Here is a 14,390-nt window from a genome sequence, read left to right as displayed (position 1 = left end):
AAGAAACCACCACTCCAGAAATGTCATGTTCAAATGACCAAGAGGTGGCAAATTGTAAACAAAATGAGTTAGTCGAGGATGAGGTATATGTATCTCAGCCTATATTATATCATGATTCATTTATTGATTCATGTGATGATTTTTGTGATAAATCTTGCTATAAATCTTATGAAAAATTATGTAATGAATCTTGCGTTATATTATGTAATGAATCATGTGTTAAATCATTTGTTGATAATTCTAATAATGATTCATGCAGTGTCCCTTGTAACAATATTGCTATCGATGCATGCAATAATTCAAATGAGGGATATTATGATAATTCTTGTAATGAATCATGTGTGGAATCATCTGTTGATAATTCCTTTAATAATGCGTGCAATGATTCATGTGATGTTTACTGTAATAAATTTTATGTTGAATCACGTTAGAATAGTATAATGAAAGCATGCCTTCATATGGAGATCTAGAAAAAGCCTTAGTTAAAATGCATAAGCTTCTTGTTAGGATATCTAAGAAGAAAATGTGTTTGAAAAATGAAAATGAAAAGCTAGCTAAACAATTAGAGGAATTAAAAGATTATCATGCTATTCTAGAAAAGAAGAAAATCTTGAAGATTCTGAAGATTGCCTGTTTAGATAGAAAAATATATGAACATCCTCAAACAATTTCTAGGGTTACAAGTAAAGATAGTTCAAATAAACCCTTAGAAGTTAAAAGAAACTATATTTCCAAAAAGGGTTCGAATGTATTTCAAAAATTCCATAGCTATGCCTCATTAAGCAAGAAGAAAAGAAATAAGCATACTTTCCCACGAATATACAAAACTTGCTTATTTTGTAAAATGAAAGGGCATACCTGATATAAGTGTCCATTTAGAGATGTCCGAGACAAAGACAAGAAAATGACATGGGTAATCAAGAAAGGTTCCAATTGGAATTACATGATCATTTAATTCTTTCTTTGTTCTTAGGACTAGTTATAGGGTAGGTGATGATTAAAAGCTTAGAAATGGTTAGTGTCTAAAAAGTCAAAAATTAGTATATGCACTTACTATGTAACATTTTAAATACTAAGAATCTTGGAAAAGCAAGCCAATATGATTTCTTATAAGTAATTTATCCAATCTAAACTTAATGAATATATATATATATATATATATATATATATATCATAATGATTAGGGTAAGATATAAAATATTGGTTAAAGCATGCTAACTTCGATTTGTTCAAAGTAAAAGGTTGAAGGCTTAACTAACTAAAATATCAAGAACCTTATATCTTTGCAATGAGTAACATAAATCATAATATTGAATAATAAATCCACTTCCAAATGGGTTAAAGTCTCGTTGTGTAGCGAATAATTCTCATTGCTTAACCCATGCTTAAATATTAAAATCTTAAGTTAAGCAAATCATGTCCATTGCATAAGACAAAGCCTTAGAAAATAAATCATATACTAAGCATCATCTAATCCTAAACTCATCCTTGGAGCCTTAAATGCCTAAATTAGTCATCATTCTAGCCATAAGAACTAATAATCATAAATTTCATATCTATCAAGTGCTTATTAAAAGACATCCTGTTATAATCAAATCAGGGGCATTCTCTAAGGGGATCAAATTGTTTATTAAGACATTTTTAATAAATATTCCCTTTGTGCTTAAAATGTAAAATTCCCTAATTTTGATTTATACTTAAGTCATTTCCTTCACAAGAAATCTTTACCATACCATGATCATATCCGATAATTATTCATCTATCCTTGGCTTGTTCCCTTACTTAAAATTGAGATCATACTTGTGGGATACCATCCAATGGTGGGATAATCAGAAATACCCAGAGAGCAAGTATTCAAAAATTAATATTCTCCCAAATTGCTCTTTGCCTAAGTAGTTGGATATATTCGCTTCCATGAAATATTTTGAATTTTATCCACTCATAATGAATATTCTTTTGAACTTAATAATAATTTAATTGTTAAGAGTATTCATTCAATCTCACTACACGCTTCTTAAACCTCAAATCAAATCTATTAGAAGCTTTTTTTGAATATGTCGAATGGCTAAGTATTTGTAATAGTTTTCAATCTATATGAAAATGTAAATGACTAAGAAACCTATGCGTTGAGATCCATAAGAAAAGAAGCGATATAGTCTTATGACCGTGAAGAAGAATTGTTAATGACTTTTTGGTCCTCTAAGCCCAAGCAGGTATAGTCAAGTATAAATCATTGAAAATTTTAGAACATTCGGCTAAACTGATGAAGAATGATTAAAAAAAAAAAAAAGACATAAGACGATGATAAGTGCATAATTGAGGGGGTGCATCTCTCTTTCATGATTATATAAATTAGATGTTCTCATGATCTTACTTTACTTATGTCCATATGCATATGCAAGTGCAGCACCACAGCTTACCATTCATATTGTGTTAAACAATCGAATCTCTTTAATGGATAGTAAGTATCTAGTATCATAAACTATTATTGGTTATACAAATTAATGTGGTCAAAAAAGGATAACTATATTGACTGCTTGTGAGAAATGAATTAGTTTATATCCAGTATAGTTGTTCTAAAGATTAGGTATAATTGCTTATACTGCTTGGTATAATTAGTGAAATTAATCATTGATAAATATAAGCATTTCATTTCATCTAAGCAAGTATTCAAACTCATAGGGGGAGCTTTTTGAAAATTATTTCCTATCTTATTATGCTCACTAATATTTTATGCTTAGATGTGCATTAAACTCTATGGCATGTACTCAATTATGATGATCCTATTGAATACTCAAAATGAAAAATATATTACTTTACCGCAAGTTTCTTGAGTTAACCATATGATCTTGTTTTAAAATGCATTGGTATAATTAAAGTCTGTATGGTTAATCTTTCTGGTTATATTTCTTTTCAGAATGTACTAGAGCAAAATTATTTTAGATATAAAGGGGGAGAGATATTTTTTTAAAATAGCATAGTTTACAATGTGTATGAGCTTAAATGACAAAAAAAAAAAAAAAAAGGAGGGGGGGGGGAGTTTTTCAAAAAGGGGGAGTTATCCTTTTAAAGCTAAGAAAATTAAAAAAATATATATTTTCCATTTAACTTAACCCTTTTGCTAATGCAAACAGGGAGAGAAGATTAATGAGCAAAATGATATACTCCTTGGTTTAGGGGGAGATGATTAATGTGCATATGTTTTATTACTTTATCTAGATGCATATTGAGTTGAACTTAAAATTCTCAACTTGAAATATCTTCGTGTCTTCTTTCTAGATATAATTGAATTACAATGTCTATTTTGAAATTTATGCAATTTGTTCTTGTGTTTGTCATCATAAAAAAGGAGGAGATTGTTGACTTTTTTAGTCCAATCCGGTTTTGATAATGACAAAACTCAATTATCTCATTTGTGCATTGAACCTTTTTAGTAGGATCATTATTTTGCACACACGGATGAAACGAATGCTATGAAAGCCATGAGAAACTTGAAGCGCATATGACCTGACATATTCGATGAAATTAAAAGAGGAAAAGGATGAAAATACCTCAGATTTTTATTTGTAATGTGTGTTTAGTCCCATTTGTATTTACATATTTCATAAGATATAATTAGGAGCTCAAATATGACCTTAGATTGACCATAGGACCTCCGAGTAACATGAAAAAACCCTTTTTCATAAAATTCCCAACTTATAAAAATGTTTTAAAAAGGTTTTGAAGTTAAAAGAAGATAAAAACTAATTTTTACAAAGGGGTTAGTTGGTCGACCAGCCGACCAGACAGTATAAATGAGCATTGTTCTCAATCTATAACTTCTTATCCTAACAAGTATTTAACATGAAAGTTGTGGCATTTTCTCTTAGATTTTTGTTGATACTAGGAATGTCCAATTTGGAATCATATAGAAAAAGTTATGGCCAAAACACTGAAAGGACTACATAGCAGAAAAATTCCCTTCATGTTTCTTACGTCACATTGATGGGTATTTTTCTTAATATATAACTTCTTATCTTGAAATATGTTCAACATAAACGTTGTGGTATTTTCTCTTAGCTTTCTATTGACATAAATAATTTTTAATTTAGAGTTTTATAGTAAATTTATGTCCATAATACTGAAGATTTCTCATGCAGAACGTCCATTCAGCGCGGATATGCGTGGAATTTTTTTGATTAAATTGATCCAACGGTCAGAACTTAACCTAAGGCCAAGAACACCTTTAAATATGACCTCTAAAGCCTAGATCATGAGTTTTTACCCACCTCTTAAGAGTTTTGAACAGATTGCCAAACTTTTGCATACTTTGCTGACACTCTAACAAGTTCAAACATCTTTTGGGCATTCTCTCAGCTTCACAAAGGGCATTCACGCACACATCTTGCTAGCACGTTTGATATTGAGGTTTGGTATACACAGTTTTATATTTAGGTATTTAATCTTCATTGTAAAAGTTTTTATTCTCTCATATTTTAATTTAATATTTTATTGAGTGAGCAAGACCCTTAAGTTTCATATTTTTGTTTGAAAAATCTTGTGGGAAAATTTCATTCTAAGACTTTAAAATCTTTGAAGCATTTTTTATATTATTCAAAGATTTAATATTCTTTTATTCATGCCAAAAGTTATTTGAGAAAACCCTAGATCTCCAACACATATTATTTGAAAAATAAATTTTTGGAGTTATTTGCATTAGATGTAGATCTTTGAGAAAACTCATCATACATATTTTTATATTCAAAGATCATATATTTGATTATCATTGAAATTATCACATATATTCATTGAACTTCAAGTTATATCCTATAAATGTGTTTTAAGAATTTTATTGTACTCATTAGCTTGTTTAGAAGCATCTGAGTGTTCGAGAATTTTATCAATCTATTGTATTAACGGTTCGGGTTGTGAACGAATGAGGAAGAAGTTGTGCCTCTTGTAAGTAGCGGGGTAGGAGGAAGTTGGGTCTCTTATAAACAGCGGAGTAGGAGGAAGTTATGCCTCTTGTAAGAAACGGTTTGTAACAAAAAGCTCCGTCCGGGTTTTAAGGAGCAGATTAGTGGAATCCTTGGGTGTTTTGCCCAAGGCGAGGACGTAGGCCGGGTTTGGCCGAACCTCTTTAAAATTTTGGTGTCTGCACTCTCTCTCTCTCTCTCTCTCTCTCTCCCTCTTTATATTTCCTCACTTATATTCATGTTATACCTATTGTGCATGCTTTAAATATTGGTATATATGAATATCTAAAATATATGAGAATAATTGGATAATACTGAATTAATTGAGATATCCACTAATTAAATCAATTAAGTTGTTTAATACTAAAATCAGTGTATATACAAGTTTGTGCTTGTGTGTTTGGGTTTTCAATTAAGGATTGAAGTACCAAAATATTTTTAAATACCCAATTCACCCCCCTCTTTGGATTACACTTAAATTAATAGGATGACTAAGGAAAGGATATTTTAAGAATTATATAATTCGTTTTGGTTCTTCCTTCTATCTTAAGGGTTTATTTTCTTGACTATCCATACCATCTTTCTTTCTTTGCCATTAGCACCTCTAAAGGGGCAAGTGTAACGAATGTAGCCTTTCCTTTCACAATATGAGCATGTTTTATTCGAGAGATTTGACTTGTTAAACCTATTTTTATAAAGATAATTATGACCATAGGATTTAGAAGAGGAACCTAAATCCCTTTTGAAAAAGTTATTTCTTTTAACTCCTAGGGATTTATTGGAGTTATCCTTTTCACTTGTAAATTTGGAAATTATTCCAGTATACTCTTCCACCTTTCTCTCTAAGCTAGTGATTTCGACATTTTTTTCCTTTTCAAGAGTGACATGAGATTCTTTTAAATCTTTTACTTATTTTTTCAAACTCTTATTTTCATTCTTCAAAATTATGTTTTTTTAGACATCTTTATTAGAATCTTATGAACCTTAAATAACTTCTTTTGCAGTTCCTCATAAGATGACATGCTTTCATCACAAGAATCATCTTATGATTCATCACATGATTCGTTACAAGATTTATCATAGAGTTCATCACAATAATCATTACATGAATCATTAAATAAGGTTGAAAGAGAGACGTGTACCTCTTCATCGGCTAATGCTATTAAGCAACAGTTTGATGCTTCTTGATCACTTGAGTCTGAATCATCCCAAGTGGGGACTTCTTCTTTTCGATTCCTTTATATGTATATTATAATTCTTCCTAAATTTCGTTTGCACTTTGAAATGCCATGATTCTATTAAATTCATTAGTATCTAAAGCATAGTATAATACATTGTTGACTTTTTGAGTCTGTCTCTTGTTTTGATTACGACAAACCATAGTATCTCATCTATGTGCTTTGAGTATTTGAATAGGTTTATTTTTCTAAAGCACAAATGATAGATGAGAAATGGAAGCCGAGAAGCACTTAAACGAGCATACCCTGGCGTTTTCCATGAAATTGCAATGGAGCAGTGCATGAAGACCGATATTTGTTTTTAAGTTGTATTTTTATATATTTATTTTATTTCGAGTCTGTAATAATTTATAGTCTGTAATAATCTGCATATCATGCATGGTAGGGACTACAAGCTCAAGACCATAGATGGACCTTAGGTCGGTTGACCGACGCCAGATATTTGGGACTAACTCAAAATGGCCTTAGAAAAGACCCTAGGTCCTTGCACTTAATCTTAGGATAGTCCCCAATATCACATATACTATCTAGGGGATCAATTGGATTAAGTTAGGACTTAAAGGGCTAAATCACAAGGGTTTCAGGCAACCGAACTAGGCAAGTTAAATTGCCTCGGGCGACCAAACCATTGAAAAGTCAAATAGTTGACTAGATTTCAGGCAACCGAACCTCTCACTAGGTACCTGAACTTCAAAATTATCTTTTCCTGTTGTGAGTGTTCGGGCGACCGAACCTAAAGTTTGGGTGACCGAAACTCTCGAATTGCTTAATTTTTAACTGCGGTAACTCGGGTTAATTAAGGATAAATTGGTTTTAAAATTCATTAAACAAATTTAATAATACCTTTTGTGTTCTAAAGGTTATGTTTTTGTTGAAGGCTATATATATACCTTCATTTGCAAAAATTAGGGGGTGATTAAAGATTTGATTAGCTAAAATTTCCTCTAGAATTTTGAGAGCTCTATTTTCCCATACTAAGCTCAATACTCTTCCATTGATCATTCTATTGAAAAATCTTTTTGAGTGAAAGTATCTTGAGAGATCCTACACTGCTTAAACTCTCTATGTTGTGTTGATTGTTGATTTTTTAAAAGAGAGTTTAGCCAAAGATTTTTTCATAGATTTAGTTCATAAATTTATTGGGTGGGAAAAATCTTGCTAGCTTGTGAGTCTTTGCATTTTGATTGCAAGACTCTTAAGCTTGTCTTGTGTTGTGAAGCAAATATTTTTGACAAACTTTTTTTACAAATATCACTTATGCTTAATATTTTCAAAAATAATTTTTGAGATATTTGATCATTATATTGGAAATCTTTGAAACCCTATTTGTGATTGAGATATATATATATATATATATATATATATATATATATATATATATATATATTGTTTCAAAGATTGATTGATAATACACTCTTGCACTTGATTGCTTAGTGATATTAACTTGAGTGTTATTGCACACATATTTGCACTGAACTTATATTTCCTATATATTTGAGGTGCATTGATTAGTGCTTGTCCGTAGTGGTACATATCTACTTGTGTAAGAAGCATTTGTTTGTACGTAAATTTTTATATCTTTTGTATTCCAAGCGTGGGCCTGAAGAGGGAGACTTGCCCTGGTAAAAGTCCCGGACTGGCTTCGACACGGTTAGGAAAACTAGTTGCACCATCTTGGTAAGGTGTAGTTGTAGGTTGAGGTCAGTCCCGTTAATTAACCTGGTTGTAATCGGTGCCGCTCCACCCATTAAGTGAATAATAGTGGTAATCCTCAGGCTTGCGAACTGAGGCGGGGACGTAACCAGTATTGGCCGAACCCCGATAACATATTGTGTATGCACTTTACATTTCCGCAATTTATATTCCTACACATATATGTTATAGTGTGAATGTTGCGTATGATTTAATTTTCACTTCTTACATTTATCTGTGCATTTGAGTTTATGTGTATATAGACAAACCTTAGGTTGAATATTATTGTTGCCAGATTAGTTGAACCTACGAAAAATTTTTAAATACCCGATTCACTCATCCTCTTGGGAATACACTAAAGCTAACATACATTCATAGCACTAAAATTGATTTGCATTAATTCATTGTCATTATCATTCATCTCATTTTTTAGTTTGAGAATTTTATTATCTTTAACAATTTTCATTGGAACATAGTTCCATTGAACAATTACTCTCTAAGCTCTCCAATCCATTGTTTGGATAAAAACACTCATTCATTGTTTCCAAGAGGTGTAATTTACATGACAAAACATTGGAGGCCTTGTGGAGGATTGACCCTCACAAAACGGGGATACACCTAGATGTGCCATTAAATCTTTATGCAACTACTTATTAGGCTTTATTGCAACGAGGCTCTGATATCAATTGAAAGTTGAGGCGTGATCCCAAAAGGAGGGAGGGGAGAATTGGGTATTTAAAAATTTATTGCTGAAGCTTAATCAATTTTAAAAACTATTATTTCACACACGATCTAACTTCTTAACAGTAGTGTTCTTCAATAAATAAGTATATCAAAATATGCTTTGAATATAAACATGTTTATGCTATGATTTAGATACTAAACCAAACTACACAATATTTACAATAAATCAATATCATTCAAAATATTCTCAATCCACGAGATAGTTTATATTATATCTTGAATAAGTGATACCAATCACAATATCATTCCCAACAAATATATACCAATTACAATAACATTCCTAGCAAATTAAATCAATATAATCTTAGTAACTACTACATATGCTAATCAATAAGAATATTCAAAATCAAAATAAAATATTCACTGCTGATATATTTCAGGATATATATACTTAGAAATATAAAAGAGATAAGGTTGAGAGTGACACTCAATTTTTTTATAAGGTTCGGCAACCGTGCATACGTCCTTGCCTCAAGCAACCAGTTATGAGGATTCATTAATCCTTCTTCAATAGGAGGAGAAACGTCTATCTATTAGTAGGCGAAGATGCCTTTTACAAACCCTCTTTCAATAGGCGGAGTCGCCTCTTTCCTTTACGTAGGTGGAGTTACCTCTCTCCTTTACTTGGGAGGAGAACCCCACTCATTTACCAAGTAGAGTCGCCTCTCTCCTTTACTTAGGTAGAGTTACCTTTCAAACGAAAAACACTCTTTTTCTTGTTCAACGATTCAACACCAAAATCGTCAGGTTACAAGAGTAAGTAACGACAAAGTTGTACAAGAAAAGGCTCTCTAAATGGAGTAGATTGTACACAATTGAAAGCTAATACACTCTCATAATGATATTTCTATGAAGCTCGAAGAGATTAGGCTAGGTTTTCTGGTTTTGAAAAGCTATAAACTTGAAGAACAAATTCAGAAAATTATTCAGCAAAAGGAACGACACAATTACACTTGGCATTCAATAACATGTGTAATTTATCGTCCAAAACATGTTTAGGGTTGGCTATTTATATCATCTTCTAAATTATAACCATTGTGCATGGTTTGGTAACATTATATTTAAGAATCGAAAAGATTGTCGGGCCATTTGCGAAACTTATCGTAGCGCTTCGGCCGACTGAATAGACAGTTTGGTTGCCTAAACCAATTTAAATCTGAATTTTAAAATTGCCTGTAGCCATTCGGTCGACTAAAGTCTAAGTTCAACTACTCGAACTCATTGTGTCTAGAACTTCATAATGGCAGTAGTCATTTGATCGACTGAACATGAGGTTCAGTCACTGGAACTCTCTGATGTTAGACCAATTTGTTCAGAAATTCAAATTTCTTTATAATTTTTATTCCAAAAATAACTTTAAATCTTTTGAAATATCATTTGGACTTTTAAAAATATTTTTCAAGACTTTAAAAAGTATGTAAGGTCCAAATAAATAACCCAAGATTTTCGTAACAACAACCAATTGAGAAGTACTTACATGAAACCTAGTTTACAATAGACATGATAAACTAAACTAGGTCTTCATGTCCTTTAGTTTGGTCTTTATCCAAGCTTTTCTTCAACAGGCATATTTATTTATTTGTGTGCTTCATGGCCTTCCATTTTACATCTTTCATTGTGCTTTTATACTGTAATATATGTAAATATACTTGATAGCACAATTAGATGCATTGGTTGGTCATTATCAAAATAAGATTAAACCTTGTTAGGTCAACTTGGGGCTAGATATGATTGTCCTTATTTAGACAATTGTAGATAGACATCGCAATCTAAAACAAAATGTTAATGAATCCCTGGAAGGTCTATGCATCTTGGTTTGTAGTGAGAACTTACCACTCTTATACTCAAAAATATAAAATTCTACTATTTCTAACGGCCCGTTTAGAACTTGGAAAATATTGAGGAAAGAAAAATAAGAAAGATTTTACTTTTTCATATTTGGTTATCAAGAAAAATAAGAAAGAAAATAAAAAATATACCAAATCAATAAACAAAATTTTAACTTTACACATTCTTAACATTTAGCTTTTCTTAATTTTTAATCATATTAGAACAATTTTTTTATTTTAAATGGTATTTAATATAGAGAGAAAATATAGTAAAAAAAATAAATTTTTTTTTTTTATTTTCCTTTCCTTCATCCAATCAAAATCTTTGATCCAAATTGGCCATATTAATGTAATTTTATTATATGAGACAATCCAAGACATAATAATAATTTTTTTTTTTTTAACAAGGAAACGATCTTTCATAGCGTGAAGATAAGTGTGTTAGAGTAAGTCCATCACTGTGTGCACCTTGCCTTCACCGGGCTCTCAATGGCGCGAGAGCCTTGTGCATTGGGTATCACAATCTTTTATACATTTGTTGTACCAGTCCCACTAGAACTCGGTATAATATTAAGCTATACCATGCTTAAATTCGTCATCTGCTTTTCTGTAATGATCATTTATTTTATTTTACAACTAAATATTATACATATTTAGCAATTATTTCATGTAAAAGACACATGTGCTAGTGCTTTGTTGACACTCAAACGAGATACCAAAGGCTCGTATATATTCAATTCTATAAGCCAATGTTTACTACACGAAGATGAAATGGAATAAAATATAATGGAGCTGATCTTTATACTTTTAATGTTTGCCTTCTATTTTTTTTATTCAATTTTAATACGACAAACAAACAAGTCATCAGTTCCCATACCATGCCTTTATTCTCCACTCCTTGTGCCCCGCGAACTAACCTTAATTAATTATCATCCCAACTAAAGCCCCACTTTTGGTCTACCTCCATAATAATAATAATAATAATAAGAGTAAAAATTACACATCTATTTGTAAAAAGGATAATAACTCCTTGAAATTTTAAAAATACTATTAATATTTTTTGAAATTCCAAAAATGACACAAACTTTCCCCAAAATTTATCAAAAAAATACAAATCTATTCTTTTTTATAAAATATAAGGAATAATTTGTACCTTTTTGCCAAACTGATGAGAGAGTTACGAAATTCTTGAAGCATCCGTAAATGTTAGTATCATCTGTTTTATTAAAGCTCGAGAAAGCCCAACGTCTTTTATAATAATAATAATAATAATAATAATAATAATTTCATATAATTTTCTCCCATATATAATTTATACTATACCTCGATCCCTAAAACACGAGAAAACATCTTATCACTATTTGCAAATTTTAGAAAATAATTATAAAGGAAAAAAAATACAAAACATATTTTTAAAGTAAAAAGCATGAAAAAATTACAGATTTGGATTTGTATTTATATTGAATTTAGAGAAGATGCAATATAAAATTATATTAAAATTTTTTCAAATCCACTCAAATCCATATTTTAGGTCCAAAATTCATATTCAAGTTTTTTAATTTTTAATCATATTCAAATAAATTTTAATTTTTAATAATATTTAAAATAAAACTAAAATAAAAACATTTCTTCTTATTTTTCTGTGCTCATCTTTTCCAAAATGATAAAGTAGAAAGTGGAGAACCGAAAGCAGTCACCTAGGCAAGAAAAAGCTTCACGACCACCTAAACAGGATGCAAAAAGCATGAACAAAGAAGAAACAGTGAATAAGGCTGCACCAAGTCACCAACCAGGTTACCTTACCATGCTTTTTTATTTTCTTTTTTCATGTAAAACAAAGCAAACACTGAATATCAGAAAGTGTCAAAGGAAATAGCTAGTCAGAGTCAATATTGCGCGACCAGACTGCCATGCTGCTAGATTCATCTCCGCACAAACTCTGCGAGGCCTGTAACCTCCTTCCCACCTTCATCCATCTGCATGCGGAAAACACAATAAACAAATGATTGCTGTAAAGACTTTGCTACTTTTTTTATTAATTGATTTTTATTAATTGATTTTTTTATCTGCAAAGTAAAATTTGAAGTAAAAACACTTCCATGTGTCCTCGATGGCAAAGTGTCCGGAAAAGCTTACCACGAGCTAGCTTCCTGCTCTGCCTCGTCGTGGACCTCCGAAGTTGATTTCTCAGATTCAGTCTTCCCCTCATCGCCAATATTGCCATTCTAATGAATCGGAAAATCATAGCAGATGCAGCGCAGGTGAAGATCATTTAATTAATCAACTTGCAGCATTCACCACGAAACTTGGATCGATGCAAAAAGCAAGAACAAGAAAATGGAAGAGTATTACTGATTTCTTAGCGAATTCTTCTAAGGCCTTCTCATACTCTTGTTTCTTTTTCAAAGCTTTTGCTACGTATGGAGCCTTCTCCTAGTTATAAAAAATACAATAATCAGCAGGTTATGGAGTAAGAACAGAAGAAACCGAAGGAAAATGATTTCTACTTCGCGCTGTTACATCTTGGCTCAGAGATCTCGTGTTATCGTGCTCAGTTGTTCAAATTAAACAGCATCATGTTTTGCTTTTAGAATAGGATCGAATTAAAACGTCTTACAGATTCAGACATGGATTTCCATTTATCACCGCCAGCTTTCCCAACCTGAAACTCAGAACTCAGAAAGTAACTCATGTGACTAAAATAGCAATTTCGACTTTTCATCTTTTCGATTAATGTTACCGGAGAGGTTAAAACATCAGCTCAACTCAGCATACGGCCGAATTGAGTTTCTGCTATTTCGGAAAGCAAAACTACAGAAGAAATATTTTAGTTTCTATTTCCCTCGTTTGTTTCCATTTTTAAAGCAACATAATAAGTTGAGAAATCTTCCGGTAATGATCGAACGAGAATAAAGAAAAGACAGCTAAGGGCGAAGACTCAAATCTCACAGCTGAAATCAACTTGTTGTCGGGAAAATTCTCCTTGAAGGTCTTCCTGAACTCCTCCCTACCATTCGCCACCGCCAGAAAGCCAAAAAAAAAAAAAAAACAACATAAAACGACGGACGTACACAGTTCAAGAAAATCGAAAACAATCGCCTACATGAAGACAAAAAATGCTCCGGGAGGACGCTTCGGAGCAGCGGAGTTTTTCTTGCTCTTTTTCTTCTCCTTGGCAACCGTATCACCCTTACGCTTCTTCAACATTCTTCAAAACGCAAACAAGAAAACCGAAACAGAAACAAATTCAGAAGAAAAAAAAAAAAACAAAAACAAAAACATAGAAGCAAAAACAAAGAAATCAAAAGAAAAAATCAGAAAACACAGAAATCTTACTCTGCATCGAGCCTTTTGTGAGCAATGGATACTGTTTTTGATCCTTTCATGGCGTTTCCACAGAGAGAGAGAGAGAGAGAGTGTTCTGGATTCAACTGAGGAAAATGCGTCCTGGACGGGGTATTTATATGAAATGAAATGACAGTAATGGGATGGAAAGAAAACTGAAACGCAAATGCCGTACCGTTTTCGTGGCGGGAAAGAATAGTGCGAGTGGTGAGGGGGGAAAAGATACGGTGTTTCTGTCGTACCGGATATGCAGCGTTTCGTGCTTTGATTGGTCAGTGGGCCCATCTTTATTCGTCTATGAACGATCAGGACGGTACAAGCATAAGCATGAGCATGAGTGTACCATAAGTTAGATGCGAGAGACACAGCGTAAATGGTTGGCGACGTGTTGTCACGCTACCACGCGTATGCTTTCTTGTGCAACTTAAATTGAGAATGGCATTTGTACTGCCCCGGGCTTTATACAAGGACCTTCTCCCTCCGCCTATTTATATGTTTAAATTCAAACTTCAAAATTTAATACTTACAAATGTTATTGCTGATAAATATCTAAAAATCATATGAAATATAGATTGATAAAATAATTA

The 14,390-nt window shown here is 31.9% G+C and overlaps 1 protein-coding gene across 1 annotated transcript; it reads right to left on the bottom strand.

Annotated features, from left to right (window-relative positions):
- Positions 1–12,203: 12,203 nt before the first annotated feature.
- Positions 12,204–13,923, bottom strand: LOC131147572 (HMG1/2-like protein). The gene is made up of 7 exons (XM_058097063.1): positions 13,795–13,923; positions 13,562–13,666; positions 13,408–13,465; positions 13,076–13,120; positions 12,811–12,891; positions 12,595–12,683; positions 12,204–12,434 (listed from the first exon to the last, which is right to left on the bottom strand). Coding segments are annotated over exons 1-7 (429 nt in total). The 5' UTR covers positions 13,845–13,923; the 3' UTR covers positions 12,204–12,433.
- Positions 13,924–14,390: the final 467 nt, after the last annotated feature.

Source organism: Malania oleifera, chromosome 2 (assembly GCF_029873635.1).
Source record: "Malania oleifera isolate guangnan ecotype guangnan chromosome 2, ASM2987363v1, whole genome shotgun sequence".
In the NCBI taxonomy this organism is placed as follows: domain Eukaryota; kingdom Viridiplantae; phylum Streptophyta; class Magnoliopsida; order Santalales; family Ximeniaceae; genus Malania; species Malania oleifera.
The sequence above is the reverse complement of the archived record's forward strand: the minus strand, read 5'-3'. Positions and strand labels throughout refer to the sequence as shown.

What these genes read in the sequence shown, in the direction of transcription:
- LOC131147572 (XM_058097063.1), bottom strand. Translation starts at nt 13,844, where the DNA reads ATGAAAGGATCAAAAACAGTATCCATTGCTCACAAAAGGCTCGATGCA. An exon ending in CACAAAAGGCTCGATGCAGA is followed by an intron (nt 13,667 to 13,794) that starts GTAAGATTTCTG and finishes TGCGTTTTGAAG; the next exon opens with AATGTTGAAGAAGCGTAAGG. An exon ending in ACAACAAGTTGATTTCAGCT is followed by an intron (nt 13,121 to 13,407) that starts GTGAGATTTGAG and finishes TCTGAGTTTCAG; the next exon opens with GTTGGGAAAGCTGGCGGTGA.